Raw genomic sequence first — 27,505 nt, forward strand, 5'->3', positions numbered from 1 at the left:
CCGCGATTGGCCGGCGCCGCCGCCGCTCAAGCCCCGGCGGCGGCGGCGGCGGCGGCGATGCCGATACCGGCGGGCGCGGAGCCGCCGCGGCGCGGAGCCGCCGCCCGGCCCGGGCACGGCGGGGCAGGGGCGGGCGGGGCGGGGGCGCGGAGCCCGCGGGCCCCGCAGCGACCGCCCGGGCGACACCCGCCGCCGCCGCCGCCGCCGCCGCCGCGGCCGTAGGTCCCCCCCAGCCTCCCGGGGATCACGGCGCACCGGTATGAAGCGGTGCCGGTCGGACGAGCTGCGGCAGCCCGAGGAGGACCCCGGAGCCGCGGGGGAGCCCCCCGGTACCCCCGCCATGGAGGCCAAGCCCGGGGAAGCGGTGGCGGCCCCCGAGGCCGGCGCTGTCCCGCCGCCGCGTACCAAGCCCCCCGACCTGAAGGTGAGCCGCGGAGGGGCACCGGCCGGCGGGTACCGGTGGGTTGGCGATGGGGCGAGCATCCCGGTGGGGTCACCGGGCGAGTGTGGACCCCTTCGAGACAATAGTTGCCGATGGGGCAAGCACCCTATGGTGTTACTGGCGCGGTGAGCACCCGCCGGGGTTACCTGTGGGGTGTGGGTCCCACCAACCCCACACCCCCGCTCTGCTACAGGTGTGACCTTGGAGGGATGCAGGGTGGCCCCGGGATGGGGATGCTCTTGGGATGAGGATGCTCCTGGCATCGGGATGCTTCTGGGATGAGGATGCTCCTGGGATGGGGATGCTCCTGGGATGAGGATGGTCCCCGGTTGGGATGCTCCCAGGATGGGGATGCTCCCAGGGGTGGGGATGCCCCTGAGGTGTGGGTGCCCCCACAGTGGGCCACTTCCCAGAGTCGAGATGCCTCGTGGTAGGCTTGCACAAGCACGCACAGGGCTGGGCACCGCCGAGGCCGGGGCCCTGCTGGTGGCACCGAGAGCAGCGATAATAACAGGGTGGTGGTGGGAGAGGTGGGAGGACCCTGGTGACACCACCCACCCTTGGCAAGGGGGCTTCGAGCACGAGCGTCGCACCCCAAGGCGGGTCTGGAGCAGGCTACCATCACCCCAGCAGGCTTTTGCGGGGTTAACAGGGCTGTTCCCCTGCAGAGGGGCTGAGCAGACCCCAGTAAATAACTGCCGGAGTCACCCCGGCGCTGAGCGTGGGGGAGATGCTCGGGGGACCGCCAGCCGCGCTGATAGGATTAGTGCTGCGGCAGCCGGGAAGTGACGGTGTATAAATGGCCCCGAGGCTGCTCCTCCTGTGCCTTCGGGCTGTGTCCGTCCGGTTAATGAGGAAAACAAGTTACGCGGCACTGCAGCGCTGCGGGAGGGAAGGGAGCTGGTCCCCGGGGGCAGGGATGCAGGCAGGGATGCAGGCAGGGATGCAGGCAGGCAGGTCGGGGTGGTCCCGGGTGAAATTGGGCAGAAATTTCCTGTGGGTTTGGAAGAGGAGAAGCTCTGACCAAACCCCCCCCTCCACCAGCTGTTCAACAGGGTCCCGCTGGCGTGGATGTGGTGGGGTTTTGTGTTGCGGAGATGAATCCTCTTGCTTGTAACTTTGGTGTTTTCAGGCACTGCGGCATGTTGCGGCCACAGGCAGAGCGTGCTCGTGGCAGCGCTGTCGAGGGTGATGTGGTGGTCGTGCCGCGGTGGTACAGAAGTGCCACTTCCGCTCTTTGGTTTCAAAAAGACCTTGGACAAAAGTGGAAAATGTCCCTGGTCACCCAGCCTGGCATCAAGGACGGAGACTCTTGTTGTGGAGCACCCCAGCCTGCCGCTTGGCCTGGAAGGTCTTACCAGCACGGTCAAGGTCATGTGGGAGCTGGGAAGCACAGCCAGGACTGCCAGGCCACTGCCATGCCTGCATGCATCCCTCCCAGAAAGGCAGCTAGAAAATAAAAACCCCCATTCCTGTACGAGAACTCAGCTGCTTTCAGCACAGGAAGCACCGTGGTTGCAGGACGCTGCTTGTTGCAACACACGGTGCCTTTTCCTCGATGTCCGAGCAGCAGCTCCTGCTCCTGAGGCCGTTTTGGCTTTGCTGATGTGATGTACAGCTTCTGCTGCTGCCCTCAAAACAGCTGGAGGGGAGACCCCCCGTGCCAGGGGAAGGGACATCCATGGGGATGTGGTGCTCAGGGCCACGCAAGGCTTGGTGGGGTGGCCGAGGCAGTGCTTCTCACCCACATCATCCCCCAGCCACTCGCTATCCCACCCAGGGCCCTTTTCACCTGCACCGTGAGTCAGAAAGGGGTTGGAACGTGGGGCAACAGGACCCGCAGGTTATGATGGGGACGGCCACCAGGCCAAGTGCTCCTTGGCCAGTGCATCCAGCTCTGAGCTGGAGCTCAGCCTGGGCTGCCGCCCGGTCCAGCTCGCAGCAACAGCAGTGGCCAGCCGCCCATTGATTTTATCGATGCAAGTATGATACCCTAATGCAGGTTTGCTTTGTTTGATGCTCACCTTTAACACACTTGTAGCTCAGCAATTAATTGCCTGCGTGGAATGAATCCTCAAACTGGCTTCGCCAGGCAGAACGCATGAAAAATTGTGTCGGTGCTGCCCACAGCTTCCGCGGGAGAGTTGGGCGCTCTGCCTGGCCCCGCCACAGACACCACCAAACCAGCCACTTCGCCTCCTGTTGCTACAATTAGTGGCATCATTAATATAATCTTAAAGTTTTCCTGCCCCAAACACCCTCTGGAGCCACACTGCATTTGCCACGGTGGGCTGGGTTCAAACAAGCTGGTCCTCAGCCCCTCTGCTGTCCCTAGGCTGGCATGGTGCCACACACCAAGACCCACAGATTCCTCTCCCCGGGGACGCTGAACAAACATCAGATATAAACTTTTATTTGCTGCCAGCCGAAGATGGATTTGAGCTGGCAACCTGGAAAAAACAGGCTGCCTTGTGTCATCTCCATCCCCTAACCCCAGCGGATCCGCGGCAGCTCTCAATTTCCAGCCCCGACTCCAGCTCCTTTGCCGAGAGCAAGGGCTTCATTAGGGGAAAATAGAAGAAAAATAAGTTCTGGCAAGGAGCAAAGCAGATGCATGACACATAGTTCTGCTCAAAAATATGTTGGGTGGCAGGGATTTCTGCTTTCTGCAGCAGAGTGACTGGATCCATACAAAACACCACAGAAGGAGAAATCCAGCCTCTCGCGGCTGCCAGGGTGTCCCACCACCAAGGTGTTCACTGCTTGGTCCCACTCCCACTTTCCCCGAGCATTTCTGGGCTGAGTGTTTTCCCTGGGTTTTGCTCTCTCTCTCTATCTTCCCAAACAGGCCGATCTGGCCAAGGGCTGAAAGTTGAAGCCTGACATCATTTCCATCTCCAGTTTCATGATCTTGGTCTTCATGGCTCCAGCCTTTCCCTCCTTTGAACCCGAAAGCCAAGACCAGCAGGAGTCCAGAGGCACTGGCCTGAGCCTCTCCTTCTTCCCAGGTCCTGATCCAAACCCCACATCCATGGGCAAAAAGCTTCCCCCGGGCTTCCTTGAGCTAGAGAGCCTCTCCTGGATCTGGGGAACCTCTCCTGGGGAGGAGGGAGAAGAAGGACAAGGGAAGGTCCCACCATGGGACGTGCAGTCCCCAGCACAGGTCCTGCCCCGAGCAATGGGGTTGGGACGGGGCTGGCTGGAGGGGTCGGGGTAAAGCATTAACCTCCCGTTTACTCATAGCAGGTCAAACCCACTCAGCTAGTTTAGCTTTGTCAGAGGTCCCTCTCTACAGGGGGACGGGTCTGGGGGTGGAGACCCCCTGGTGAGGTTCAGGGCCCCCTCTCATGGCAGTACCTGTGCAGGCTGCTCACTGCAGGGAGGATGCAGAGGACTCCTCCTCTCCATAAAGGTCACCAGGCCCTAGACTAAACCCTCAGGTACATTTATATTTAATCCCACACACGAACAATTTTCCAGGCATATTTTGGTCTTGAAAGGACACCGCCAAGGTGAGCCGGCTCCCCTGCGGTTAGTGGGATGGAGCTGTTGTCAAGCAGCTCGAGCAGCAGCAGCGCGGTCCCCGGAGCGGCCGCATCCATCATCTCCCCGGGGCATCGCTCATCAAAAGCTCTCGGGCTGCTGGCAGGGACCCTGGCGGGGAAGCTGCATGCTGGGACCCCCCGGCCCCCCGCCAGGGAGAGGACAGCGTGCTTCCCCAGGGATTGTGCCAGGCGCAGTGGAGGGGTGAGAGCCGAGGCCGGGGTGCGCTGCCCTCCCAGGAGCTGTGCGATGCTTCCCAGCAGACACACGGTCATACTGGTGTGGGCCACTCAGCTGAGGCCAAGCACTCCGTGCCCAGCTGCCTACAGTCCTAGCCCCTCCAGATCTGACCCCCCTGGGGTCCCCACCCTTGCTTCCCACCCTATTTCAGCTCTCGGCATCCTGGCAGTCAACTCAGGAGATGCAGAGGTGACAGCCGTGAGAGAAGCAGTCGTGAGCTGCCACTCACTGTGTTATTCCCCTGGGAGCACATCTGGCTCCTCTCGGCACTGGCAGCAGAGATCTTGCCCTGCAAATGTCACCTGAGGTCAGGAGCTCGTGGGGGTCCAGAGCCCCCCCCGGCTGGAGCCACGCCTGGGCAGTTGGTGCTGGTCCCGCAGATTTTATTCTGTAGAGTGTTTAAGGAGCTGCGTGTCACTATAGCATTTTGGTAGTGCATTAAGTAACATGACTAACGTTTGTCACATGTTTGTTCTCTCATCCTGTCCCCGGGAGGAGAAGCGTGTGTGGGGGAGTGCTTTATTTTCCATTTTAAAACATCTTTACGTTTTCTTTGGCGTTTGTGGCAGCGGGAGGAGCGGCAGGATGGGTGCTCGGGATGCTGGTGTGAGATAGGGCTGTGAGGGGCAACTGGGCTGGCTGCCACCCTGGGGGGGAAACTCTGCCCTCAGCCCCCAGCCTGGCTGCTGGCAGTGGGGTGTAGGGTGGTGGTAGGACCCCTTTGCTGGGGATCTATAGGAGGATCAGCGAGAGAAAACAGCAGAAGGACTAGAAACCCCATGAGGGGGTGAGCAGGAATTCCCGGGGTCCTGCTGCTGTTTGTGGGGCTGTGAGCGACTCAGTGGCGTGGCCTTCCCCGTCTGTGCCCACTGGGGGAATGGCTCCCCCACACCTTAAAATACACAGTGATGTGGGATGGGGTGGGATGGGATGGGGTGGGATGGGATGAGATGGAATGGGACAGGACGGGACGGTCTTCCACTGTGTCTGTGCAATGCCTCCAAAGGGCTGCAGAGTCTTGGCTGGAGCCTCTGGGGAGGCCAGGGATATAAATAATTAATCATAATAATAATTGAGCAGGACTTCGCAGCATGTGGCTGTGCTAAAAGGTCGTGGCAACTAGATCCCCTCCTTGCACCTCTGAAAGCTGAGTAAGAGGTTTGGATGTCGGTGCAGAGCTGGAAAACCATTTACTGAGAAACTGGGAGGTTTCAGGCTGTGTGGCCGTTTGGCAGCGGCAGGAACAGCGGCCCCGGGGAGCCCAGCACGGCCGAGCGGGAGGGAGGGAGGGAGGGAGGGATGTGCATCCCTGCCACAGCAAGGGCAGCACCCAGCCCTCCCATGGGACATGGCCAAAGAGCAGCATCCCAGACAAAACAGTCATCCAAGTCACTTTTTTCCTGCAAAATATGTTGGTTTGGGTTAAAATGTTTTTTTTTCAGCTCTTGGCCAGGCGTGGCTTGTCCCTGCGGTGTCCCTGCAGAGCTGGGACTCAGCTCTTGGCGCAGGCAGGGCAGTGGGGTGGGTACAAGGGGGGGGCTGTGCAGCCCCCTTCCTGGCTCCTCACGTTTTAGCAATCACTTCCCATCAGTAGATAAAGACATAAGAAGGAGGCAGAGGGTGCGACCGTGGTCAGCCCGGAGCTGTGCTCAGCCAAACCGCGTGTTTTGGGCTTGACCCTGCCGCAGCCAGCAAGAGCTGATCCGCTGACGGGGGACGTGAAGCAGGAGCCGCTCCTTTGGAGCCCACGGAAACAAGTCCCCGCCACAGAGCAGGAGCCCCTGGCTGTGGTAATGAAAAGGACAAAAGAAATAAAGATATTTTTATATTAATCTTAGTGTCTTACAGCTGGCTACACTGAGAAATTAGTCTCTGTATCCATTGCATCAGTTATTAAGCAACGGCTGTTCCAAAATAGCCCGTGCAGACGCTCTGTTCTGAGCCACGAGTAGTGTCGTGCCAGAAAAATGCCTCTGCTTTGGAAGTGCAGTGATATTCCAGAGTAACATAAGAAAACAGAGTTTTTACATCAGCAAATTCTCTGCAATAACCCTTGCAGAATGAATTGTTCATGGTGACCCCTCCTGACAAGTCTATAACCTAGACAAGCCTTTAGCTTGGCAAGCCGTCAATCCGGTGGGATTCAAGCCCACAACAGCAGGGCTGGGATTCCTCTTTTTGCTTCCCTCCCCTTTTTTCCCGTGCGGATCCCTCACCGTCCCGCCAGGAGCCCTGCCTGCAGAGCCCGTGAAAGGTTCTTTCAGGCAAACTTGGAAAGGGCCGGAAGAATATTTCTTTTAAAAGGTGAATTTCTATCAGATCGAGCTGTTTGGCCAAGAACCCCTGCGGGCGGCTGGCTTCCACCTCCACGCTGGTGCTGGAGAAACATCCTCTCCTTTATTGCTGGCTTCACTTTTATTTTGTTTTCGTTACCCTCAAGGAAGAGAGTTGGTCATTTCTTTTCACTTGGACCTTCTAAAGGGCTAACTGTGCATCTGAGAGTATGCCATACCCTTGATGGTAGAAATCTGTGGGTTTATAGTTATTACCTATCTAATGCTGTCTCTGTTTCCATAGAGACTCTATAAATAGAATAAAATTTAAATCACTATTTCCTGAAGAAGCAATTCAGCAGCATAGATTTATTATATATTTCCTAGGAAAAACCAAAAGGACAGAAATTTTCATTATGAATGGATAACAGAAGGATTAAAGGGCTTGCCCATAGCGCTCAGTGACACAGAATCTAATTGCTGATTCCTTGTCAATATTACCGGTGTGATGAGAATTAGGCCGTTATGGATTTGGACTTGGTGGCTTTGATGTCTGGGATTTTTAGGAGAAGGAGTCCTTTCTGTGCGTCCACGAAATCCTCCACAGTCTGCCGCTCCTTGGAGGTCGTGCCTCAAACATCACTGCTTTTCTAAAAAGCCGGGGCTTTTGCCAAGCATCTGCTGGGGCTATAAGTAGCTCCCAGTTCTGTGCCCACTTCATGCTGGTTTTCAAGCATGAGTTAATGGCAGAGCCGCAGTTATGAGAACCAGCATCCCTGGGGAGAGTCCCAGACGCAGTAAATCAGTGGTGAAATGGCCCTGAACGTCAGCAGGGTCAGGACTGGCGTCCTCAAATGTAGGGTGCTCGGTTTAACTCCAAAATAGAGACAGAGAGCAAGAGGGCAGACTCGTGCCTTGTGATCTGCTGGGTTCCTGGTAGCCGAGGCTGCTTCAGGAAGCGAGAGGACCTGTCGATGTCCCAAGGTCATTTCCTTGCTGCCAGGGAGCCAGGATGGACCAGGGAGCTGGGATCCGCTGAGCCCGTTGTAGATGCTGGAAGCTGCTGCCCTTGCTGCTGCTCCCGTTCGACCACACACAAGGGATTGCGGAGGGCACCCAGCCAAAATCTCCCGTGGATGCAAATCTGGGCGTTCCAGTGACTGCGGGGAAACCGCGCTGGGCTGACCCGGCTGTAATCAAGAGCACGATCTGTTCCACCATCCATATTGCATGACTTTGCCGCAGCTAGCGTCCACCCGGATTCCCAGGAGCCGTCACACGAAAAGCCGTGTGCTCTGTGGGAACGTGAGTCTCAGCCCCCTGGGAGAGGAAGACCCAGGGGCACCCGGGGGGGAGCGGCGTGCCCCCCATCTCCTGCTGGAAACCGGTTGCTGCCCAGCGGGGACTGGATTTGGTGGCACTGGGCCACGAGCTGCGGTTTCACCTCCGTAAGCGAGGCCAGCCTGGCCTGTGCTGCGTTCGGAGGCCATGGAAAATCCCCCCACGGAAAAGCCCTCCCCGGTCCTTCCTGGGGCATGTTTCGGAGAGCAGGTGGCCCCTGGCAGCGTGTCGGTGGCCAAGGCTCCAAAGCTGGGAGCAACATTGGATTTTCAAGCCAGGGAGAAGGCTGCCCCATCCCCGCTGCCCACAGGGTCGGGGTCTCTGCACTGCACGTGGTGTTGGCTGCAGCAGGCACCCTCCTCCCTCCACTGCTCTGAAGGGTCTTTCTGCTCCTCTTTCTAATTTTAGGGGTAGCCAGTGCTCATTGGAGAGCTCCCTCCAGCGTGGGGAATGCTGCTGTTGGAGCTGCATACCTGAGCTGTCCCAAGCCACCGCGCTCAGCCCTGCGTGCCATCAAATGGCCACTAATGTTAAATGTTTTTCCACGGATATAAAGTGCAGTGCTGGCAGCAGAGCTTGCTCCCTTGCACAGATCCCTTTGGGCTGCTCTGGGGTCCCCAGAGCCCTCCAGAAGCTCTTTAAGCCCTCGAGCTTTGTGGTTCAGTTTGGTGCTAGCGTGGGCACCATCCGTCAGTGTGCCGAAGAGGGGCAATGCTGTCCCTCCCCCATCGTAACGGATTGTTTTCTCTCCTCTCCTGCAGAAAATCCAGCAGCTCTCCGAAGGGTCCATGTTTGGCCATGGCCTGAAGCACCTTTTCCACAGCCGCCGGCGGTCGCGGGAGCGGGAGCACCAGAACTCGCAGGACTCACTGCCGCCGCACTACGGCATGTCCGACCACGACTCCCCCGACGAGAAGGAGCGGTCCCCGGAGATGCACCGCGTCTCCTACGCCATGTCCCTCCACGACCTCCCGGCGCGTCCCACCGCCTTCAACCGGGTGCTGCAGCAGATCCGCTCTCGCCCCTCCATCAAGCGCGGCACCAGCCTGCACAGCGGCAGCCGGCGGGCCAAGAGCAGCTCGCTGGAGCCCCAAAAAGGGAGCCCCCACCTCATCCGCAAGGCCCCCCAGGACAGCAGCCTCACCGCCATCCTGCATCAGCACCAGGGCCGCCCCAGATCCTCCTCCACCACCGACACTGCCATCCTCCTGGCCGAGAGCGGGGCCGTCTACCTGCTCACCGAGGACACCGAGTGCCTGGCTGATAAGGTAGGGCTGTGCCGTGGGGACATCCCTGGGTGGCTGGGGTTGGGGGGGATTGGGGAAGGACTGGGTGCAGGAGCACCCCAAAATGCTGTCGGGAGGAGACCGTCGCTCAGGGCAGCACTGGTGGCACTGGGAGTGCAGGGTGGCAGAGGGCAGCCCCCTTCCTGGGAGCGAGTCGGGTCCGGAGGCTGCTGGGCTTGGTGCTTCTCTCGTGGCGGGGGTGAATGCCCCCATCCAATTCCCAGAGCGGGATTTGAGGGAGGGAGAACAGGACCTGGCAAAAGCTCTGTGCCAGTGGGGTGGGACCCCCGGCATGGGGCCGGGGGGATCCCGGGCAGCCCAGCGCCAGGTGTCTGCAAGGATTTAACCAGGCGGCTGCAAATTGGTCCTGGCCAGAGTGATTTTTAAACCTCTCTGTGCAGAGCTGATAGAGAGGCTGGTATTTCCATCTAGCGTTTAGGCATGTTAATTGTGAAACAGCTGAGATTAACGAGGCGGCACAGCACACTGAGGACACAGTTGAGGTGTTCCGGGTGCTGGTGGGATTCTTTGTGTCGGCTTCTCAACTTAGCCTTTGGAGCTCAGGGGGTGTCACACTCTAAAACCACTCTCTGCAGCCTTGAGGGCTAGATGCATTCTCTTTTATTTGTTTTTGGTTTTGTTTTTTTTTTTTTTAATTTACTTGAAAATGCCATCAGTGAAGTGGCTTGGGGTGGGGAGATGGCCAGGTAGGGTCCAGGGACTCTTGTGTGGGTGACTGGGTGGCTTTGACAGGAATATCTGCGCGATAGGGTGGCAGTGGCTGGGCAGAGCTGCTGGGGCAGGATAGCAACGAGGGTGTCAGGTCCGTACGCTCCCCCCGAGCAGTGGGACCCATCTTTCTCACATGCCCCCCCCCACCCAGCAGCTCCTTTCTCCTTGACACTGAGTCTCAGAGAGGGAAATCTGACCTGGAGACTTCTGCTGCCCTCTGAGCTAATGGAAAGAGGATCAACCAGATACTTTTTCTTTCTGTTTTCGCTGGGCAGTTTCAGCGCCGAGCTGCAGCTGACGCCCACAGCTTGCAGCAGGTGCCAGCGCTGCTCCCCTGCCACAGCCGTGCAGGGACGGGGCCACGGCCAGGACGTGGGAATCCGGTCCCAGAAGATAGACACATCATTGTGTTCGCAAGAAACGGCTGCCCAGGTCCTCTCCCCCCTTACAGTGTGCGAATCAAGGCACTCTGACCCTTCCCTGGCAGTCCCAGCTCCTCACCGCTGTCACGCTGCACCCAGACCAAGTGTCCGAGCAGGGCCAGGTGCCATTCAGGTCGTTAATTTGAGTGTCTGCAGCCAAAATTTCTTCCATCTGGCCTGTGGCATTGGCCTCGCCAGGAGCCCCGGTTCCGCTGAGCCCTCTGGGGTTACGGGCGAAGTTTTGAGCCGAAGCGGTTCGCACCGGGACAGAAGCACCCGGAGGGAGGTGAGAGCAGAGCGGGTCGCGTCCGCTCAGGGAGCAGCACATTGAGCGCAGAAAGGGGATGAATAATTAACTGCATATGACACAAAGAGTAATAAGAAGAGAGACGATACTGGGGCCTTTGTGAAGCAGTGGAAAAACAACCTATTTGGAGAAACAAGAGCTATGTGATATTCTCATGCCGTATTATTTTTCCATAGCCCGCAGGAAACCCAGTCTCCTGCCCGCAGCAAAGCGGCTCCTCTTCCGCGGGGACGGCTGGTGCTGCCGAGCCCGGGGCTCGGGCACACCCGGCACGGCTCCGCCGAGCCCCGGCCAGCGCGTTTGCACCGGGGCTTCAGGCCAGCCACCGCTTCACATCGCCTCTGCCTTGTCCTGCCGGGGTCAGACCCCTCCTCCCCATTTCACCCTCCGTTTGGAAGCTGCCGCCCCAGCGGTGCGCAGGGCTTCTGTGAAAGAGCCGTTTCCCACCCCCCCCCACCCCCCCGAAATTTCATGCTGAATTTTCCATCCGTTGCGTAGGGGCCCGAACACACGCTGGATTAATCCCTCGTGGGATCGCTCAGGCTCAGCAAGTGCTTTTTGAACAGCTATTAATTTATTTTCCCTTTTTTCTTCTTAATTAGGTTCCTGCAATTTTCCCTTCCCTACCTTCACCTTGCTCTGTGGTTGTTGCCCATGCTGGGCCACCCTCCACCCTCCTGGGGCTGGGCACACACGGTTCCTCCCCCCTGCACCCCCTAAATCCCTGCAAGAGGCAGCTGCCGGGGTGCTGCGGCGGTGAGGAGTACTTGGGGTGACTGGAGGAGGCGAGTGGGGCTATGGCACAGACTGGGCATTCGGTGCTGGTTCCATCCAGGGCTTGTGGTGGAACCCCAGAGATGCCTTGCACGCCCCTGCGCTGCCTGCACGTTGCCTGCACCTGCAGCTGCCCTGTGCCCTGGTATCTGCCCATCGTGGGGAGCAGTAACCCCCCCAACTGGGGCTGGGGGGGCCAGCAAAGGGCTGTCCCTTGCGCCACACTCTGGGGCCAAAGCTTTGCTTTGCAGGGTGATGCTCACCTGGAGCACACATTTGTGGCTTCCCACACACACACACACAGCCTTCCACACCGCGCTCTGCCCACTTGGCACCTGCAAAGAGCAGCTCCCGATGAGGGTGGGAGGACTGGGATGCCCCCTGCCTCCCACCAGCAACGGCACGCAGCGTGGGGACAGAGGCTTTGCAAAGCTCTGGTTTGCGGTGACCCGGATCTCTGCTTCGCCGGCGAGCTGGGGGACCCACTCCTCCGGGGCTGCGGGTACCCACAGCCGGGAGCAGCACTGGGTTTCGAGCAGCCCCTCTCCCGTGGGTCCCGTTGCACGTGGCTCGCTCGCTTCGCCAAAGCACGGTGACATATTTGGGGCGAGCGTTGGTGGCGGCGTGTCCGAGGGAGCACGTGGCCGGTGTCGGAGTTTCACACGAGGACGTGCTGGCATGCCGACAGGGTAGCGTGTGTGACAGCGGTGGTGGCAGAGGCACAGTCGGGGCAGGGGGGAGGCTGTGGGCAGGGACCGCGCATGGCGATGGGAACGTGCTGGAGAGCCTGCTCCTTATCTCCCTAATCTCCTCCTGGTGACCTGCCAGCGCCTTGTGGGAGACGCGGCCAGACGGGCATTACCAGCCAGGACGGCCACTGAGGCCCCAGCACCGGCAGCAGCGGCCGTGGGGTCTCCCCGTGACCCCCAATTCCCCGTGGTGGTGGGGTCAACCGAGCTCCAGTGCTGGCGGGGCAGAGCATCCCAGGGGGACCCTCGTCCCCGTCCCTGTTGGGGTGGCCGGAGCTGGACAGGGGTGGCTGCAGGGTTTTGTGCCTGGTGCTGCCGGGGAGCTGCGCGGACGCCTGCGGGGACTGCGGGATGGTCCACGTCCAGGTGAGCCCCCACATTGCGCCGGGGTTTCAGGGTCCCTCCGAGCCCCCCTGCAACCCACACGGAGCAGCGGCGGGGGGAGCGGGGTGGATCCGGGGCCGGTGGCCGTTAGAGGGCAGCGTTACAGCACCGGCGTGCACGGGTGTCTGTCTGCCCATCCGTCTGTCAGTGTGCACCCCCCAGCCGGCTTCTCCCCGGCATCCCAGAGGGATCCGCTCACAAGCGTCACGAGTGCGAGTGCTCAGCCCGGGCCGGCAGCGCGGCTCAGACCCGCGGAGCACCCCTTGAGGGGCTGGACCCTGGCCGAGCTCCCTGCCCGTCTGCCCTCGGTGTCCCCCACCAAGTGACAGCACCAGCTGCCACCGCTGCCCGCGGCCCCCCCGGACCCCTCCTGCAGCCGCCTTGGCCCCCCGGTGCGGATGCTTCTCCCGTGAGACAGGGGAGAGGAACCGGGGGGGAGCAGGGGGGCTTCGTGCCATGTCTCAGCTTTGGGCTTGCGGGCCACGTTTATTTATGGGCTCGTAGCCCGAATGTGCCGTTTGCCGGCTCCCGGCTCTGCGGGAGGTGGTCCGCAGCCTCCTGGGGCTCTGCCTCGCAGGGGGAGCCTGTCCTTACGGCCCCATCACCGCCGTCCTGCTGCCACCAAACACAGGGCAAGATTCATCCCGCTAAATTTAGACGCTCACCGGGTCAGTGGCTATATCAGGGCGAGACGGATTATAGCCAGGGAGAAACCTGGAGTTTCCAAGCATCCCCCCCCCCGGGGGTGGCTGTGGCCCACGGGCATGGAGCGGTGGCCAGCAGGCTGTGGGATGGCTCAGCTGTCACCCCAGCAGCTTGGGGACTTCACGCGAAGCTCATCTGCCCTGTCTGGCTGCGGCGTGTCCGGCTCAGCCCTGACTCCCTCTGGCCCCACCGGCATCCGACCGCTTTCGGTTTCAGGGCAGGGAACGTGGTTTCTCACCTCTTACGGCTCCAGTTACCCAGAACTGGTCTCAGCTGACAACAAGGACAAGGACGGGGACGGGGACTCTGCGCAACCCAGACATGACCCCCCAGGGCCAGCAGGGCCTGTCGGGGTGCTGAGCAGCCCCAGCCCGGCTCCAGCTCGGACGGGAGATGCCCCGGGGCCGGGGGCTTGCTGGTAGGAAGCCGGGTTTGCTCCACGGCTTTTCTTGAGTATCCTTCTTCCCTGCAAAGGGTGAGGACGTGGCGGTAGCAAGGGAGGTCAGCCGGGTGCACCAGGGTGGCTCAGTTGCTGGTGATGCTTTGCTGCCCCTAAAACTCATTTTCAATGGGAATTTGAGTGCTTGCGGAACTGGGGCCAGTGATCCTAAAACCAGAAGCCTGAGGCTGAGCTCCTAAGCTGGCAGCCTGCTTTCTGGAGGTGCTGAGCACCTAACAGTCCCCAAGGAGCTGGCATGAGCTAAGGTGGCACAGGACCTTTGACTCTTCACTGCTTTTAGTTGCTGTCCCCGCATCTAACGCAGGCAGGAGATTCCCAGGCAGGGGTTTTCCTTCGCCTCCTGCCTCAGTTTCCCCAGCTGGGAACCAGGCCCGACACTTCCAGGCGTTCGGTGAAGTGTCTTGCATCTCTTTAGGAGGATTTGCTGACAGGCAAAGCACATCCTTCCCTCCCACCCAAACTCTGAGCGAGTTCTGGTGTTAAAAACCCAGGGGAAGGAGCTAAAATAGGCCAAGATTGCCTGCAAAAGTGAACAGAGGGAAGAGTAGTGTAAAGCTGTCCTCCCTGCAGCCCCCCGCCACCCGGACAGGCTCTCGAGAGGGTGAGCTGGGGAGCACGGGTGTGTGGAGACACTACAAGTGCCAAGGGTTTTTGGGGGGGAGCTGCTGACCTCAGCTGCAAACTGAGCCCCCGCTGGGCATCACCAAACCAGACGTGCGAGAGTACAGGTCAGCTCCCACCTCTCTACCTCCATCTCCCGGTGTGTCACAGGAGAATGAGAGTCAGTGCACGAAGGGTGGTGGTGGGAACTCGCTCCCTCACTCCCATCGGGCTGGCGCTTCGAGGAGCAGTTTGGGAAAAGCAGATAATAGCAGTGAAGACAAAGATACCCGAGATTGCTGCTTAATTAATTCAGGAGAAGAAGAATATCAGACTCTCGTACTGATTCACCTCCTAGCAAAAGACATCGTGTTCCTCAGCCTTCGTTGACATATGGCTGTTGTTTCCAGCCCACCAGCAGCTCCCGCTCCCCGACAGGCAGGCGCAGCAAACGCCGTCTTGCCGCCTGCCCCCGGGGGATTTGGGTCGAGCGGGCGGCTGGTGTGCAGGGTGGATGCCCAGGACGGACAGGACAGGATTGGGGGAGCAAGGGTTCATTATCCATGCCGCCATCTCTCCTGCCCATCCCCTGCTGTCACAGGGTTGTAGCTGAGAGCAGGATTTGGCTCCTGAGTCAGGATGAGCAAAGCAGGGTCCTGCCTTGTGACTCTTCGCCTCGCTGCGGCTCTGCCTCTCCCTGCCTTCCCCCTCAAAGCCTTCATACAAAAGCTGCCAAAAATCCCCCCCTCCCCAGCTGCACAAGCACCCTGGGTGTCAAAACCCAGCTGCGGCATGGGCTGGGGGTGCTGCTGGTGTTTTTAATGCTGTGTCACTCATCAAGAGAAATAGCACCATTGCGGGAGCTCCCGGGGTTACTCCCTCCCGTGAAAACGACTGCAGGAATTTTCCCAAAGATTCTCCAAGCATAGGCAGGGCCCTGAATATTTTCACCCATGAGGGATGGTCATTGAGTCATCTCTGCAGAGGTGTCCCTCCCAGTGACCTGCAAGCCCAAGGCACGAGGGACAGTCCCCAGCCCAGAGGGTTTGGTGTCGAATTAGGAAACGCATGGTATGGACGGGCAACGAGGCACAGGGACTCCCCAAACCCAGGGCAGGGACGGATCCCCGGCTCTGCCCCCCCGGCACCCACGCAGCCGCCCTCCACGCAGGGCTCTGCTGGGTGCCGTGCAGGAACACGCCCCCCGCCTGCTGCCGCTGATTCCCCCCCCCCCGTGGCACCGTCCCAGCTCAAACTGGGGACTGGGGAACCGCGGCGGCTCCTTTGTCTATTCTCTGCGCCGTTGGGAAGGCAGCCCGGCCAGGCAGCGCTTGGCGGTGCTGTTTGTTCTCCCAGCACAGTTGGAGGAGCAGGACCGGCCCCTGTGGCACCCAGCCTGTTCCCGCTCCCCCCCCGGGCTCCCTCCCTGCTCGCCAGCCTGCGCTGCTTGTTCTTGGCTCCCTCAGAGCCTCACAGTGCCTCTTCTGCAAACACACGCTGCACCGTCCTCTGCCCCTTGGACTCCTTAACCGCAGGCATGACGGAGGGAGAGGGTCCGGCCGCCTCGCGGAGCACCGGCCAGGCGCTTTGCAGGAGTGACCAGGGCATCCTCCTGCCGGAACCGCATCCTCCCGACTCTTGTCCCGGGAAAAGGATATTGCTCTTAAATTCTCTGCTGGGTGTCTTTGTAAGTACCCGTCCTCCGCTCCCCTTCCTGCCCCTAGGCAAGGCAAAGACTCGGGATGTCCAGGGGTGAGGAGCAAGGTGGTCCTCAGGTGAAGGTCAGGCTGCTGCTGGGCTCTGTGTGGCCGCTGCTTGCAAGGATTAAGGCCTTTTCCAAAAAGCCACTTGCTTTGGACACCAAAAGCACTGGGGAATGTGAGGCTGAGGAGCGGTGGGCTCTGCAGATCTTCACCTGTATCAGCATCCTGGCTCGCAATAATCTGTACGCAGTTTCCCCAGCCTGGTTGAGGACACTCTAGTGCAGCTCAGCTGGTCTTCCTCCTTTTTTCCAGTACCTGCTTCTCCATGCTGAGCTCAGGCCCTGTGCATTCCTGTGCCGGCCAGCAAAGGCAGAGCTTGAGTCCAAAATTTGCCACGTGTTTGTGTTTCATCGCTAAGTGACCCGTCTCTTGGTTGAAATGCTCGGACCGGGACTTTGTAAGCATTCAGGGCCAGATTCTGCACCACACAGCACCAGCATACACCGAATGTGCTGTGATTTTACATCTATCCAAGGTTTTCCTTTGCATGGGAGCTGGGATTTATTTATTTTTAAATTTGCCTCTTACAGACAGGTGTGAAAAACATAGCTGCAGCTTTCTAAGCAGCGGACTAAATCTCCTAAAGCAGAGCTGGTGCTAAGGATGGAGGGGAATCCACCACCAACCTCTCGGGTAATTTCCTTGCAAAACCCCCACTTTTCCCATGCCGGCAGGATTTTTGCATTGTGTGGAAGGGAGGCCCTCGGGAGGGGAGATGCTGTACCACCGCTCCACCTCGCTTTGCTGGGGCATTAATAGGCGATGTTGTTGCTTCTGCAATTATTTGCTAACCCTAACCTTCCCCTGGCTCTGGGGAGCTGAGAACAGGCAGTTTCCTATGAATCAAGCTGCCTGAGGTCCCCAATAAATAAAAAAAATGCTCTCCAGGTCTCGTTGCAGCAAGCTTCCTGCAAAGTCTTATCCTGAGCATCCTGGCGTTTATCAAGTCCTCGCTTTTTCAGCCTCCTCTGGGGAAATCTGTGCTCCTCCATCCTTCCCCGAGGCCAGGCAGGTCAGGCAGGGTTTGGGGGGGGCTGTGAGCTGGCAGGAGGTGAGGGGGGGTTCGGGGGGGGGGGGGGGGCATTACAGTTAACAACAGGCTGGGTTGGACTGAGTTGCAGCACAGAAGCGGGGCTGTGCCTGGCAGCCCCGAAAGGCGCTTCCCTCCGCCGCCTGCAGCCGCTGGGGAGCAGGGGGGCTCCGGGGCAGCCCCAGCGCTTTAAACAAGGGAAATGGAAAGCAAGGCTCGGAGCAGGGAGGGTGTTTTCCAGAGTGTCTTGTGCAGCTGGGGATTTTTCCTGCCCTGCTGAGACAGCGGAAGAGTGATGGGAAGTGACCTCGGGCTCCTGAGCTAAAATGAGAAGTGATGATATAAGAGATGTTAAACTAAAGATGAGTGTCCCTCCGTAATCTGCCCTGTGTCATGCCCGGAGGCATCCACAGCCTGGGGCTTGGCCGGGCTGCAAAATCCACCCTCGCTGGGTGGGATCGGAGGGACGGATGAGGAGCGGTGCCTGCCCACGGGAGACACACTGCTCCTACCCACGCTGGCAAGGAGCCGGGTGTGCTGCCAGCACCGGTCCCCGTGGGCAGCGTTGTGGCATTGCCCACGGAGTCTGGCCGTACCCCAAGTCTCTGGAGCATCGGTGTGGCACCAGGAGGAAACTCGGCTCCTTCCTCTCCCTTCTCTGGCACAGCCGAGCACCCCACGGTAGGCACAGCTGGTTTCTGCTCCTGGTGGGTTTAACTTACTGGGGAAGCTGCTCTTCTCTGTGCCCTTTGCTGTGGATGGTACCACAGCCCCCCCGCCAGTGCCTGCAAACAGCGAGTGGGTGTGCAGGGAAGGGGCTCAGCGCCGGCACGCACAGAGGTTGCTCGTACAAACTGGCAGCCGTTTGGAGAGGGGAGGCTTTTGCCTGCAAGATGCTGTCCTCCTGAGAGGACAGACCGAGAAACACGGGGGCTGCCGACAGCTCTGCGTGTAGAAGCAACTCCCTCAGGGGTTACGGGGCCTGCGGGGATGCTCAGATCAGCGCAGGGCTGTGCGGTCCCCAGGCTGGAGTGCAGGGACCAGCCGGGTCCCTCCAGAGCTGCTTCCCCACCGTGGGGCCAGCAGCCAAGACTGGTTTTGGAAGACAGCACTGGTGAGCTGTGCTGCTGCGTGGTGGATTCAGCCTGTTCCTTGCTCCCAAGCACCATCTCATATAAACGCCGTCCAGGCACGGCTGGGGACGCACTGGGCAGGGTGCCACGCACGGTGCCGGTGCCACCGTGGCTGGAAAGTGGGCTAGAAGGGACCAAGGATTTTAGTTATTGGTGTCGAACCGTGCTCTGGCAGCTTCACATCACGGATCGGTCCATGACGGCTCCAGCTCTGCCTCCTCCCCGCAGTGGTGCACGGAGAGCCGCGAGCGCAAGCACTGCTGCCAGTCCAGGGGGGATCCAGCAGTGCCGGGCTAAAGGCTGCGGGTGATTCAAGGAAATGCTTTCCTGGCTCAGAGCAGCCCGAGTGGAGGCTGCTGCTTCGGTGCCCGGTTCCTCCTGTCCCGCTGGGCAGTGTATCCACAGCCATGTGTGCTCCGGCAGCCCACGGCACCCCAGACCTGTCAGAGCCGATGTCTCCTGGAAGGGACGTGTCCCCATGGGGAGGCTTCCCCAACGTTGCAAGAGCAGTGGTGAGGTTTAGGGGAGCTCACGTTTGCAGGATACGGAGTGACCGAGACCTGGGGGATGGTGCTTTTGTGGAGCCGTCAAACCAAACCTTTTAAACCCATCCATGCCAGGGCAGGTTGATTTTTGCGCTGCCCATCCCAGCTGCTAAACCCGCGCAGGGCCAGCTCCAGCGTGGGCGAGTGCTGGCTGTGCTGTGCACCGTAGCTCAGGGGTGCAGCACTGCACCCCGAGCCTCTCTGATGCGGCAAGTCACGCTTCCAGGGCACAGGACGTAGGGACAGCCCAAGAGATGATGGGAAGCACAAGGCTGAGCGGTGCTCGGCTTCTCTCAGCTGTGGGAGCAGCACGGTCTTCCCCATTAAATATGCATCTAGGTCACGATCAGCTCATCGGTCCAGCCTGTACAATTCAATGTGTGGCTGAAAATACTTCCTAAGCTGTTGTTGTCTTGTTGCTTGTTTTGAGAAATAACTAAACCAGAGCGCTGCAAATGAACCTTTCTCTTTGAGCCCGTTGTCTGCGGCTGCACAGATGCTCTGATCCGCGGCCGCAGTTGGTCTGAGGTTTCAAACAGCCCTGGCATCAGCAGGGCACGTTGGGGGCTTTGGGCTGGCACAGCTGTGGGCTTGAATTCTGCTTCTCTCAATCACTCTCACCCAGGCCTGATCCTGCAGCGCTGGCCACATCGACCCCGCTCTGCAACCCCACGGGTTTGGGCCAAGTCAAATGCACAAGCTCAGGGTTCTCCTTTCTCACCCAGGACTTTTGCTCCGGCGCTCACCAGCTTCACTGACCCCAGCATAAACGGCTGCAGAACCAGAGCCTGCTGTTGTCCCTGTTTGCTTTTCGGATGTCCCATTTCATAGCTTTTTAATCGCACGTGAAGTGTCAAACCCTTATATCTGGTCGGTCAGCTGCATGTGTTTTCTGTGCATCGTGTGTTCTCCCGTGGCAGAATCGGGTTGGTGCAACCTTCCCCATCACTCTCCGTGGCGTGAGCAGGTCGGCACCGCTCCACCGGCCAGCTGGACCCGGCTCCTTCCCTGTGCATGGCCAAGACACTACCTTGTCAGCTGGTTCCCAGCTTTTAGCTCCCTCGGGCTGCCCAGCTCCTTGCTTAATGAGTGTATTTTTCCCATATGTAGCTCCCACCCGGGGTTGTGCTTTGTGCATGCCTCCCCCTGCCTCTCCCGGGCTTTATGTCCTGGTATGTGACACAGCAAACGACAGCAGCCTGTCCCGACCCCCCGCGTCAGGGCAGAGGCAGCGTATGGAGCTGGAGGCGTGTGAATATCCCGCCACAGGAACGAGGTGGGGTTTGCGTTACAGCCCTGAAACCTCCAGTCGCTGAGAGCTGTAAACAGCTCCAGCAGATTCCCTGAGTCGGCGATCCCGCTGCACCCGTCAGCTCAGTCTCCCTGCGCATTCGGGAAGCGCCCGGGCACACGGGGCCAGCCCTGCGGGGGGGTCTGCAGGAGGGCTCTCCTCCTCCTTCCCTCCCCGCTGCTCCCCCGAAACTTTGCTGCCGTCAGCCGCCGCGCTCCCCCGGCCAGGCCCCCCGCCATGGCAGCCAGCGCATCGCTGCCGGGCTCCGTGCCGCGGCGGGGACACGGCCGAGCAGCCCTCGCCAACTAGCCCCGGGGGACCCGAGCCCTGCCCACCATGGAGGTAGGTCCCGGTAACCGCTGGGGTTAGAACAAGACCACGGGGAGGATGCCGATGGGCGGGGAGACCCGTAGGGGCTTTCGGTACCTCCGTTCCTGGCGCTCGGTGAATGAAACCCACCGGCACGATCCGTGCCGGTGCAGCAAAGACGGGGTGGGAAGCTCAGCTGCGAGCTGAAACCCTTCGTGTGCCTCACTACATTATGTAAGAAAATTTATTCTCAGGCTGATAAATCAGCGGAGGCAGCTGCTGCCGACCCGTTGTGTCCGGCCAGGAGCAGGCAGGACACAGAGGGGGACACGGGGTCGCCGGCTTTGGTCTCCGCTGCAGGCTTGAAAGGAGGGTGGGAAGTGTGAGTCAGGGCTCCTGCTTCTATTTTCAATGCCTGGGGTGGGTAACGCGGTCTGGTGGGAATAGCGGCTCCGTTCCGGGAGGCACAGGGCTGCGAACGCACGTGGGGACGGGGAAGGGACTGGGGACACCCCGAGCGTCCCCTGCAACGCTGGGCTAATTGCAATCACCAGCTCACGGGATGGCTGCTGTCCCGAATGATGCTGGTAAAGTGCTCTGAGGAAGAGGGGCCACAGAAACACCTGCATTTAATGACTGCCCCAAAATCAACCTCTCCACATCCACTGCCCGCTTGTATTCCTCTGCTGGCTGTGGCCTCTCCCTCGTGGCTTTCCACAGCCAAGGGCCCGGGGCACGGTGACACCCACGCTGCAGAACTGCCAGATCAGTGCATCAGCTCCTCGGGTCTGCCCTGCATGCCAGCATCCCTCGACAGCTCGGTGGTACTTCTTTTTCCCATGCCTGAAGGTGCATCTGGTCCTTCCACGGCAGTTTTGGCCCCGTGTTGGATTTCAGCTGGGAACCACGGTCACACTTCCCAGTGAAAGTCCTCGCTCGGGGTCAGCGCAGCAGGAGCCACGGCGTTAGCTCATCCGCTGCACCTCCTCGTAGGCTGTAGGGTATGGAAAACAGAATAGTTCAGGGCATGAGTAAGTGCCTTGAGAGTTTTGTTCTGAACTTCGCAGTAATTGTGCAATTGCTTAAGAATGGGTTTAAATCCCTTCCAGTCATGGGTGTGCCAGGACACCCACAGCCCCATGCTGGGGACACAGCCACGACCGAGCTGCTGGCCCCCGAAGCTCCTCACCTGCCACCTGGGCTTCCTTCCATCAAACCTGCAGCAGCAAATAAAACAGCATTGCACAATTGTGCCCGGCCGTGGCCCTCTAAGTACTGTGTGCTCAGCTTATTTACTTGAGCCTTTTGCATATCTCAGCTCTCCCGGGTTAAACTCTGTTGATAAGAATAATTTTTCTTCCTGCGTCCTGCATTCCTCCCGCATCCCACATCAGCCCCTGCTCTCCCCTTCGAGCCTGCCTAGAAAACAAGGGCTGGAAAACAGCACTTTCATTTTGATGTGCCTACCAGAAGGTTTCCTGCATGTAGGGAAAACGTGGCTTTTACTAATCCCCTGGTTAAATCCACCGCACAGTCATTTAGGCTTGCTGGGATTTAGTAGGCACTGTCTGTTAATACTGCAGAGATCAGTATTGTCTTTTTTTGGTGGTTGTTTTCAAAGCAATAACCTGATGTGGCTTTCCTATGATGTGCCCTGTGTCCGAGAGAGTGCAGAGCTTTCAGTGGGGCTTGGGGAAAGGATTCCACCCCAGCCATGTCAGCATGGATGGGCAGCATCACATCCGTGCCGTTCATCCTGCCCTTCCTTCCCCCCGCACTCCTAAATACGCTCCCATGAATAAATCCAAAAGATTTGCTGTGCAGGGACAAAGGTCTGTGTGATTCCCAAATCTTTCCCTGTTTGGAAACAAAGTTTGAACGACTTCTCCCCTTCACTGGCCCAGCTGGGGTTTCCCATTTCAGCATCTCCGGGGCCGCCTTTTCCTTTGCCACGACTGGTTTGTCCCTGACAGTACCGAAAACTGCACATCTGAACAAAAAGTCTGTTTCCTGCTGCTTCTAATTTCTTGATAAGAAACCAAAGTGAAACCCTTCATGGGGTGGCTGGAGGGTCCAGTCCATCTTGAGCAACTAAGAATAGCCTGGCAGAGGGGTCTGAAAATTCTGCAGGTTTGTTGGGCATTATTTTTTTTTTTTTTAAATGTGCTGCTCAAGCCAGACTGAAGCCAGATCCCAGCTCTGCCCCACGTCCGCCTGTGGGCTGTGGGGCTGCTGGCTTTCCCCTTTGCTCCCATCCTCCAGCCCCTGCCCCACATTACAGTGGTGTTGCTGCAACGAATGGAGAAGAAAAGCCTTGGGAAGGGGGGGCTGCTCCCACCGAGCTTGTGGTTGTCTGCTTTTGCTTCCCAAGGAGGCTGAGACCGCCACATGAAGCACCAACACCCCCAAGCTCCCAGCAGGACAGCAGCGCCCAGGGAAAAGGAGGTGCAAGTAAATAACAGAACGGCAGCGTTTGCCCCTGCTTTTCAGAGCCCCACGCAGGACCTGCTGCAGACGGGAGCGTTTATAAGCAGCATCTTGAGAACATTCCTCCCTCCGGAACAAGGCATTTCCTGGTGATAACACACTCCTAAGCAATGATCTCGCAGCATTATCCCTATTAAAGGGTCATTCGGGGAAAGTGTGATGGAAATTAGAAATTATTCAGGTCTGCCAACAGTATTTAACTTTCAAGCAGCTCTTAATTAGAAGCCAGGAGCCATTTATACAACCACTGAGATTTGCATAAGAATCTGCATATAAAACCCAGCAAACTGGAAAGATTTAGTGATTTTTTTTTTTTTTTAAGTGGCAAAGCAGCATGCCCAGGTTGGAGAGTGCGAGGCAGGACCCTGGGTTGCAGTCCAGGCTCTCCCAGGGATTTTAAGTGCCGCCTCAGGCAAGTGATTTTCTCTCCCAAAGCTCCAGTTTTTCCATCTGTAAAATGGAAATGAGCATGTGTCCAAACTTTCTAGGTGGCAGCTTGTGTTTGCAAGAGGAGTCTGGTATTGCCAGGTGAGAAACCTTAGAAAAGAAAGCAAAGGAGTCCCTGCACCTGCAGCCTGCTGCTCTCTGGGGATCGGGAGCTGCTCCCGAGTCACCCACAAACCAGGGTTATGGCAGAGTTTCTCTTCGGCTGAGAAACTCCTGTGTGCATCTAGGCAAAAAGTCAAAGTCTGAAAACAAGACTAAAATACCTCTGAGTTGCTCAATCCCTGCTCTCACTGCTGGTTTGGTGGGAGATTTGATGATGGGTTCCAGTTCTAGCTCCCGGCTCCTTTTGCCCTGGCTGATGCTGGGTGCCCAGCAGCCCAGAAACGCGGGTGCCCATCTCTGCAAAGCGAGAGCAGAAAGTCAGAGGCGAGCTGCCGGTGGCAGATCCTCCTTGCTGAAAACCACTGGCTGAAACCAGCCCTGAAACCCTAACTATTTTGTTGCTGCGCCCTCTAACTGGCTTATTCCCAGGATGCCAGCAGTAGTGGTATGGGAAATGCTTAACCAGCTGGAAAAAAAAAACAAAACAAAACAAAACAACTTCTCGCTATTGCTCTGGTTAACCATTCTCCTGCTGAGCTCTTGCCTCCCTCCCCCTCCTCTGCCCCCCCCATTCCCATTCGCCTCCATCCCCCTCCCCGGGGGCTGCCTGGGTGTTACCTCCCACTGCTGAACGTCGCCCTTCTCTCTCTTTGCTCGTAGCTGGACAAGGGGGACGTGGGCGCGCTCAGCCTGCCCTCCACCGCCGGGCACGGCGACGCCGACGGCACTGTCTGCCTCGACGTCCCCGATGGCACCCCTGACCCTCACAGGACGAAAGCTGCCATTGAGCACCTGCATCAGAAGATCCTCAAGATCACCGAGCAGATCAAAATCGAGCAGGAGGCTCGGGATGACAACGTGGCCGAGTACCTGAAGCTGGCCAACAACGCGGATAAGCAGCAAGCCTCCCGCATCAAGCAGGTTTTCGAGAAGAAGAACCAGAAGTCGGCGCAGACCATCGCGCAGCTGCACAAGAAGCTGGAGCACTATCACAAGAAGCTGAAGGAGATCGAGCAGAACGGCCCTTCCCGGCAGCCCAAAGATGTCTTCCGGGACATGCACCAGGGGCTCAAGGACGTGGGCGCCAACGTTCGCTCCAGCATCAGCGGCTTCGGCGGCGGCGTGGTGGAGGGCGTCAAGGGAGGGCTCTCGGGTCTGTCCCAGGCCACCCACACCGCCGTGGTCTCCAAGCCCCGCGAGTTCGCCAGCCTCATCCGGAACAAGTTTGGCAGCGCGGACAACATCGCCCACCTGAAGGACACGTTGGACGACGGGCACCCGGAGGAGGCTTCGCGGGCTCTCAGCGGCAGTGCCACCCTGGTCTCCAGCCCCAAGTACGGCAGTGACGACGAGTGCTCCAGTGCCACCTCCGGCTCGGCTGGTGGCAGCAACTCAGGGGCAGGACCCGGCGGCTTGGGGAGTCCCAAGTCCAACACGCTGGACAGCCACCACAATAACTTCGACACCATCCTGGAGGAGCTCCGGGAGATCAAAGACAGCCAGTCGCACCTGGAGGACTCCATGGAGGACCTCAAGGCCCAGCTGCAGCGGGATTACACCTACATGACGCAGTGCTTGCAAGAGGAGCGGTACAGGTAGGGATGGGTGGGTGCCAGGGTGGCAGCACATGTCACCCAGGGTGGCTCTTCGGGGACCTGGGCTTGCCTGGCTAAGCCCTGCACGCCGGGGAACATGGGGAGCTGCAATCCCCACTGCCAGACCCGCTCCCGTGGAGGATCGTGCAATGCTTTCCCTTCGGCAGCCATAACCAGCTACAGGAGCGGGGTGGGGTGGAGGGGCTGGGTGCTTTCCCCAGTGTCAGGGGAAGGAGGTGGGGGGGGATCTGCGGGGAGACCTGCCCACCCCAGCGCCCCTCCAACCCGCCCCCCCACCTCCACGTGCAGGTACGAGCGCCTGGAAGAGCAGCTGAACGACCTCACCGAGCTGCATCAGAATGAAATGACCAACCTGAAGCAGGAACTGGCCAGCATGGAGGAAAAGGTGGCCTACCAGTCCTACGAGAGGGCACGGGACATCCAGGTAGGGGAGCGTGAGGGCTCGGCCCCCCACTGCACCCTCCATCCATGGGGCAAAGAAGGGACCCCGGGCTGGGAGAGAGGGTGGGCAAGGGGGATCCCTTTCTCTAGCAGCCTCCAGGTGAGGTCCTCACTGTAATGCTGCCACAGCAAGAAGCAGGTAACTAAGCCACATCCCCAGAATCCCTGTCTGTGCCCCAGCGAGTCCCTGCTGTGCTAAAGTCCCTGGGTGCTCAAGGCAGGGCAAGGCTCCGCGTGGATGGCTGCAGCGTTGGGCTGTTAGGAGCCACGGGTGGCCAACACATAGTCCCCACTGTCCCAGTTTGGGTCATCTCCCCTGCAGCGGTAGGTACTCCCAGCACCGTGACCTTCCCCAGCACGGGGGGCACGCATCGCACATCGCGTGGGCCAAGGGTTTGCAGAGGGAAGCAAAGGCGTGCACCCACCGGAGCTGCGCGAGCAAAACCGGCCAGCAGCGAGGTCTCAGAGCACGCAGCAAATACCAAAAAGCCCTGGCGGGGCGTCCCCAGAGGCGCCAGCCAGCCCTGACGTGCTGTCCCTTGGCAGGAGGCCGTGGAGTCCTGCCTGACGCGGGTGACCAAGCTGGAGCTGCAGCAGCAGCAGCAGCAGGTCGTGCAGCTGGAAGGGGTGGAGAACGCCAACGCCCGGGCGCTGCTGGGCAAGTTCATCAACGTCATCCTGGCCCTGATGGCCGTGCTGCTCGTCTTCGTCTCCACCATCGCCAACTTCATCACCCCGCTCATGAAGACCCGCATGCGCATCCTCAGCACCGCCCTGCTCGTCCTCTTCCTCTTCTTCCTCTGGAAGCACTGGGACTCCATCAGCTACTTTCTGGAGCACGTCTTGCTCCCCAGCTGATCTGCAGCCCAGCCGCTGCGGCCCCGGGGGCTTTCCATTTCCCACAGAGGAGAGGGCCGGGGTGGGGGGACGGTGGTCCAAAGCCTTCGGGTTGTTTTCACATGCTCGGTTCGGTTGCTTTTCTGGCCCTCCATCCTCGCTGCAGCCGACAGCAATCACTCGGAGCACAGCGTGTCGGAGCCGGGATCCGTCAGTCTGGGAGGTTTGGGGAGGGCGGGATGGGGAACGAGGAGGAGTTTTGGAAGAAACTGGTAATTTATGGGGCGTTGGGTTTTTCTAGGGGTTTTGAGTTGTTTTTTAAGTGTCATTCTGTTCTGAAAGTCCATGGGAAGGAGGTCTTCTGTTCAGAAGGGAAGGATCGAGCTGGACCAAACCCAGCTCCAGGAGAACTTTCTGCAGAGAGAAGAGAGAGGTTAGCTGGGGCTGGGTTTTCCCTTTCATCCTTGAAGACCAAGAGCAAAAAGCTCAGTCCCAGGATGGAGCGAAAGCAAAGCACGTGGAGAAGGAGAAAGAGGATCCAAGGCAAATGCAGAAGGACACACACATCCCACCAGCCTCTCCCAACCCCAGCACAGCCCGGCCAGGACAGAGCAGGGCTGTGACATTGTCCCTGTGTCCCCCCGGGGACCTGGGCAGACACAGGGGACCCACTGCTGGAGTAAACACCGGCACAAGTGAGATCCCCTCCGCTGGTTTCCCTTCCTTTATTTATTTCCCCCTCCTTCAGCTTTAGTTGATCTGATCTCTTCAGGGACACCTGGACTTTCCAGCATCACGCCTCTGAGTTTTACAGCCTCTGCACCGTGTCGTGTGTATGTGCGTGTGTGTGCGCGTGCGGTTTTTAATTTAATTCAAGACTCTGTTTCCATTTGTGAATCAAAGCTGGTAGAGCGGGGGGAGGCAAGCAGCTGCCTTCCCAGCCTCCCCGGCCCTACACAAGAGCACAGCATGCTGTCTCGGATGTTTCTTAAATTATTTCATACATATATATTTATGTAATATATCTATACACACACACACATATATATAAATATATATATAAAAGTATATGCACAGTCAGATCCTCCTCTGGTGCAAATGGGTGCCACTCCACTGACTTCGGAGGCCCTGAACCAGTTTGCCTCAGCTGAGAATTTGGCCCTTAACATTTTTTGTGGCACTTCCCAGCCCGACATGCCCAGCTGGTGCAGAGCACAGGGTGCTGGGGCGGGGGGGGGTCCTGCAG

At 59.0% G+C, this 27,505-nt stretch overlaps 1 protein-coding gene and 1 long non-coding RNA gene across 4 annotated transcripts; one reads left to right on the top strand and one right to left on the bottom strand.

The window, feature by feature from the left end:
* The first annotated feature begins 147 nt into the window (after nt 1-147).
* Nucleotides 148-27,241, top strand: TMCC2 (transmembrane and coiled-coil domain family 2). Of its 3 annotated transcripts, XM_033009512.2 has the most exons (5): nt 148-424; nt 8,601-9,107; nt 24,026-24,960; nt 25,270-25,405; nt 25,969-27,241. In XM_033009512.2, the coding sequence occupies exons 1-5, from the start codon at nt 260-262 to the stop codon at nt 26,278-26,280; spliced, it is 2,055 nt and encodes a 684-aa protein (XP_032865403.2). In that variant the 5' UTR covers nt 148-259; the 3' UTR covers nt 26,281-27,241. The 3 variants fall into 3 exon arrangements, with proteins under 3 accessions (XP_032865403.2, XP_032865404.1, XP_032865405.1); XM_033009513.2 differs by lacking the exons at nt 148-424; nt 8,601-9,107 and adding an exon at nt 12,196-12,475; XM_033009514.2 differs by lacking the exons at nt 148-424; nt 8,601-9,107 and adding an exon at nt 20,044-20,362.
* On the bottom strand, nt 20,931-24,062 carry LOC116965574. The gene is made up of 3 exons (XR_004409480.2): nt 23,984-24,062; nt 23,527-23,662; nt 20,931-21,323 (listed from the first exon to the last, which is right to left on the bottom strand). It is a non-coding gene; the product is annotated as an uncharacterized LOC116965574 (long non-coding RNA).
* Nucleotides 27,242-27,505: the final 264 nt, after the last annotated feature.

This window comes from Tyto alba, unplaced genomic scaffold (genome assembly GCF_018691265.1).
Source record: "Tyto alba isolate M040663 unplaced genomic scaffold, T.alba_DEE_v4.0 Super-Scaffold_30, whole genome shotgun sequence".
Classification (NCBI taxonomy): Eukaryota; Metazoa; Chordata; class Aves; order Strigiformes; family Tytonidae; genus Tyto; species Tyto alba.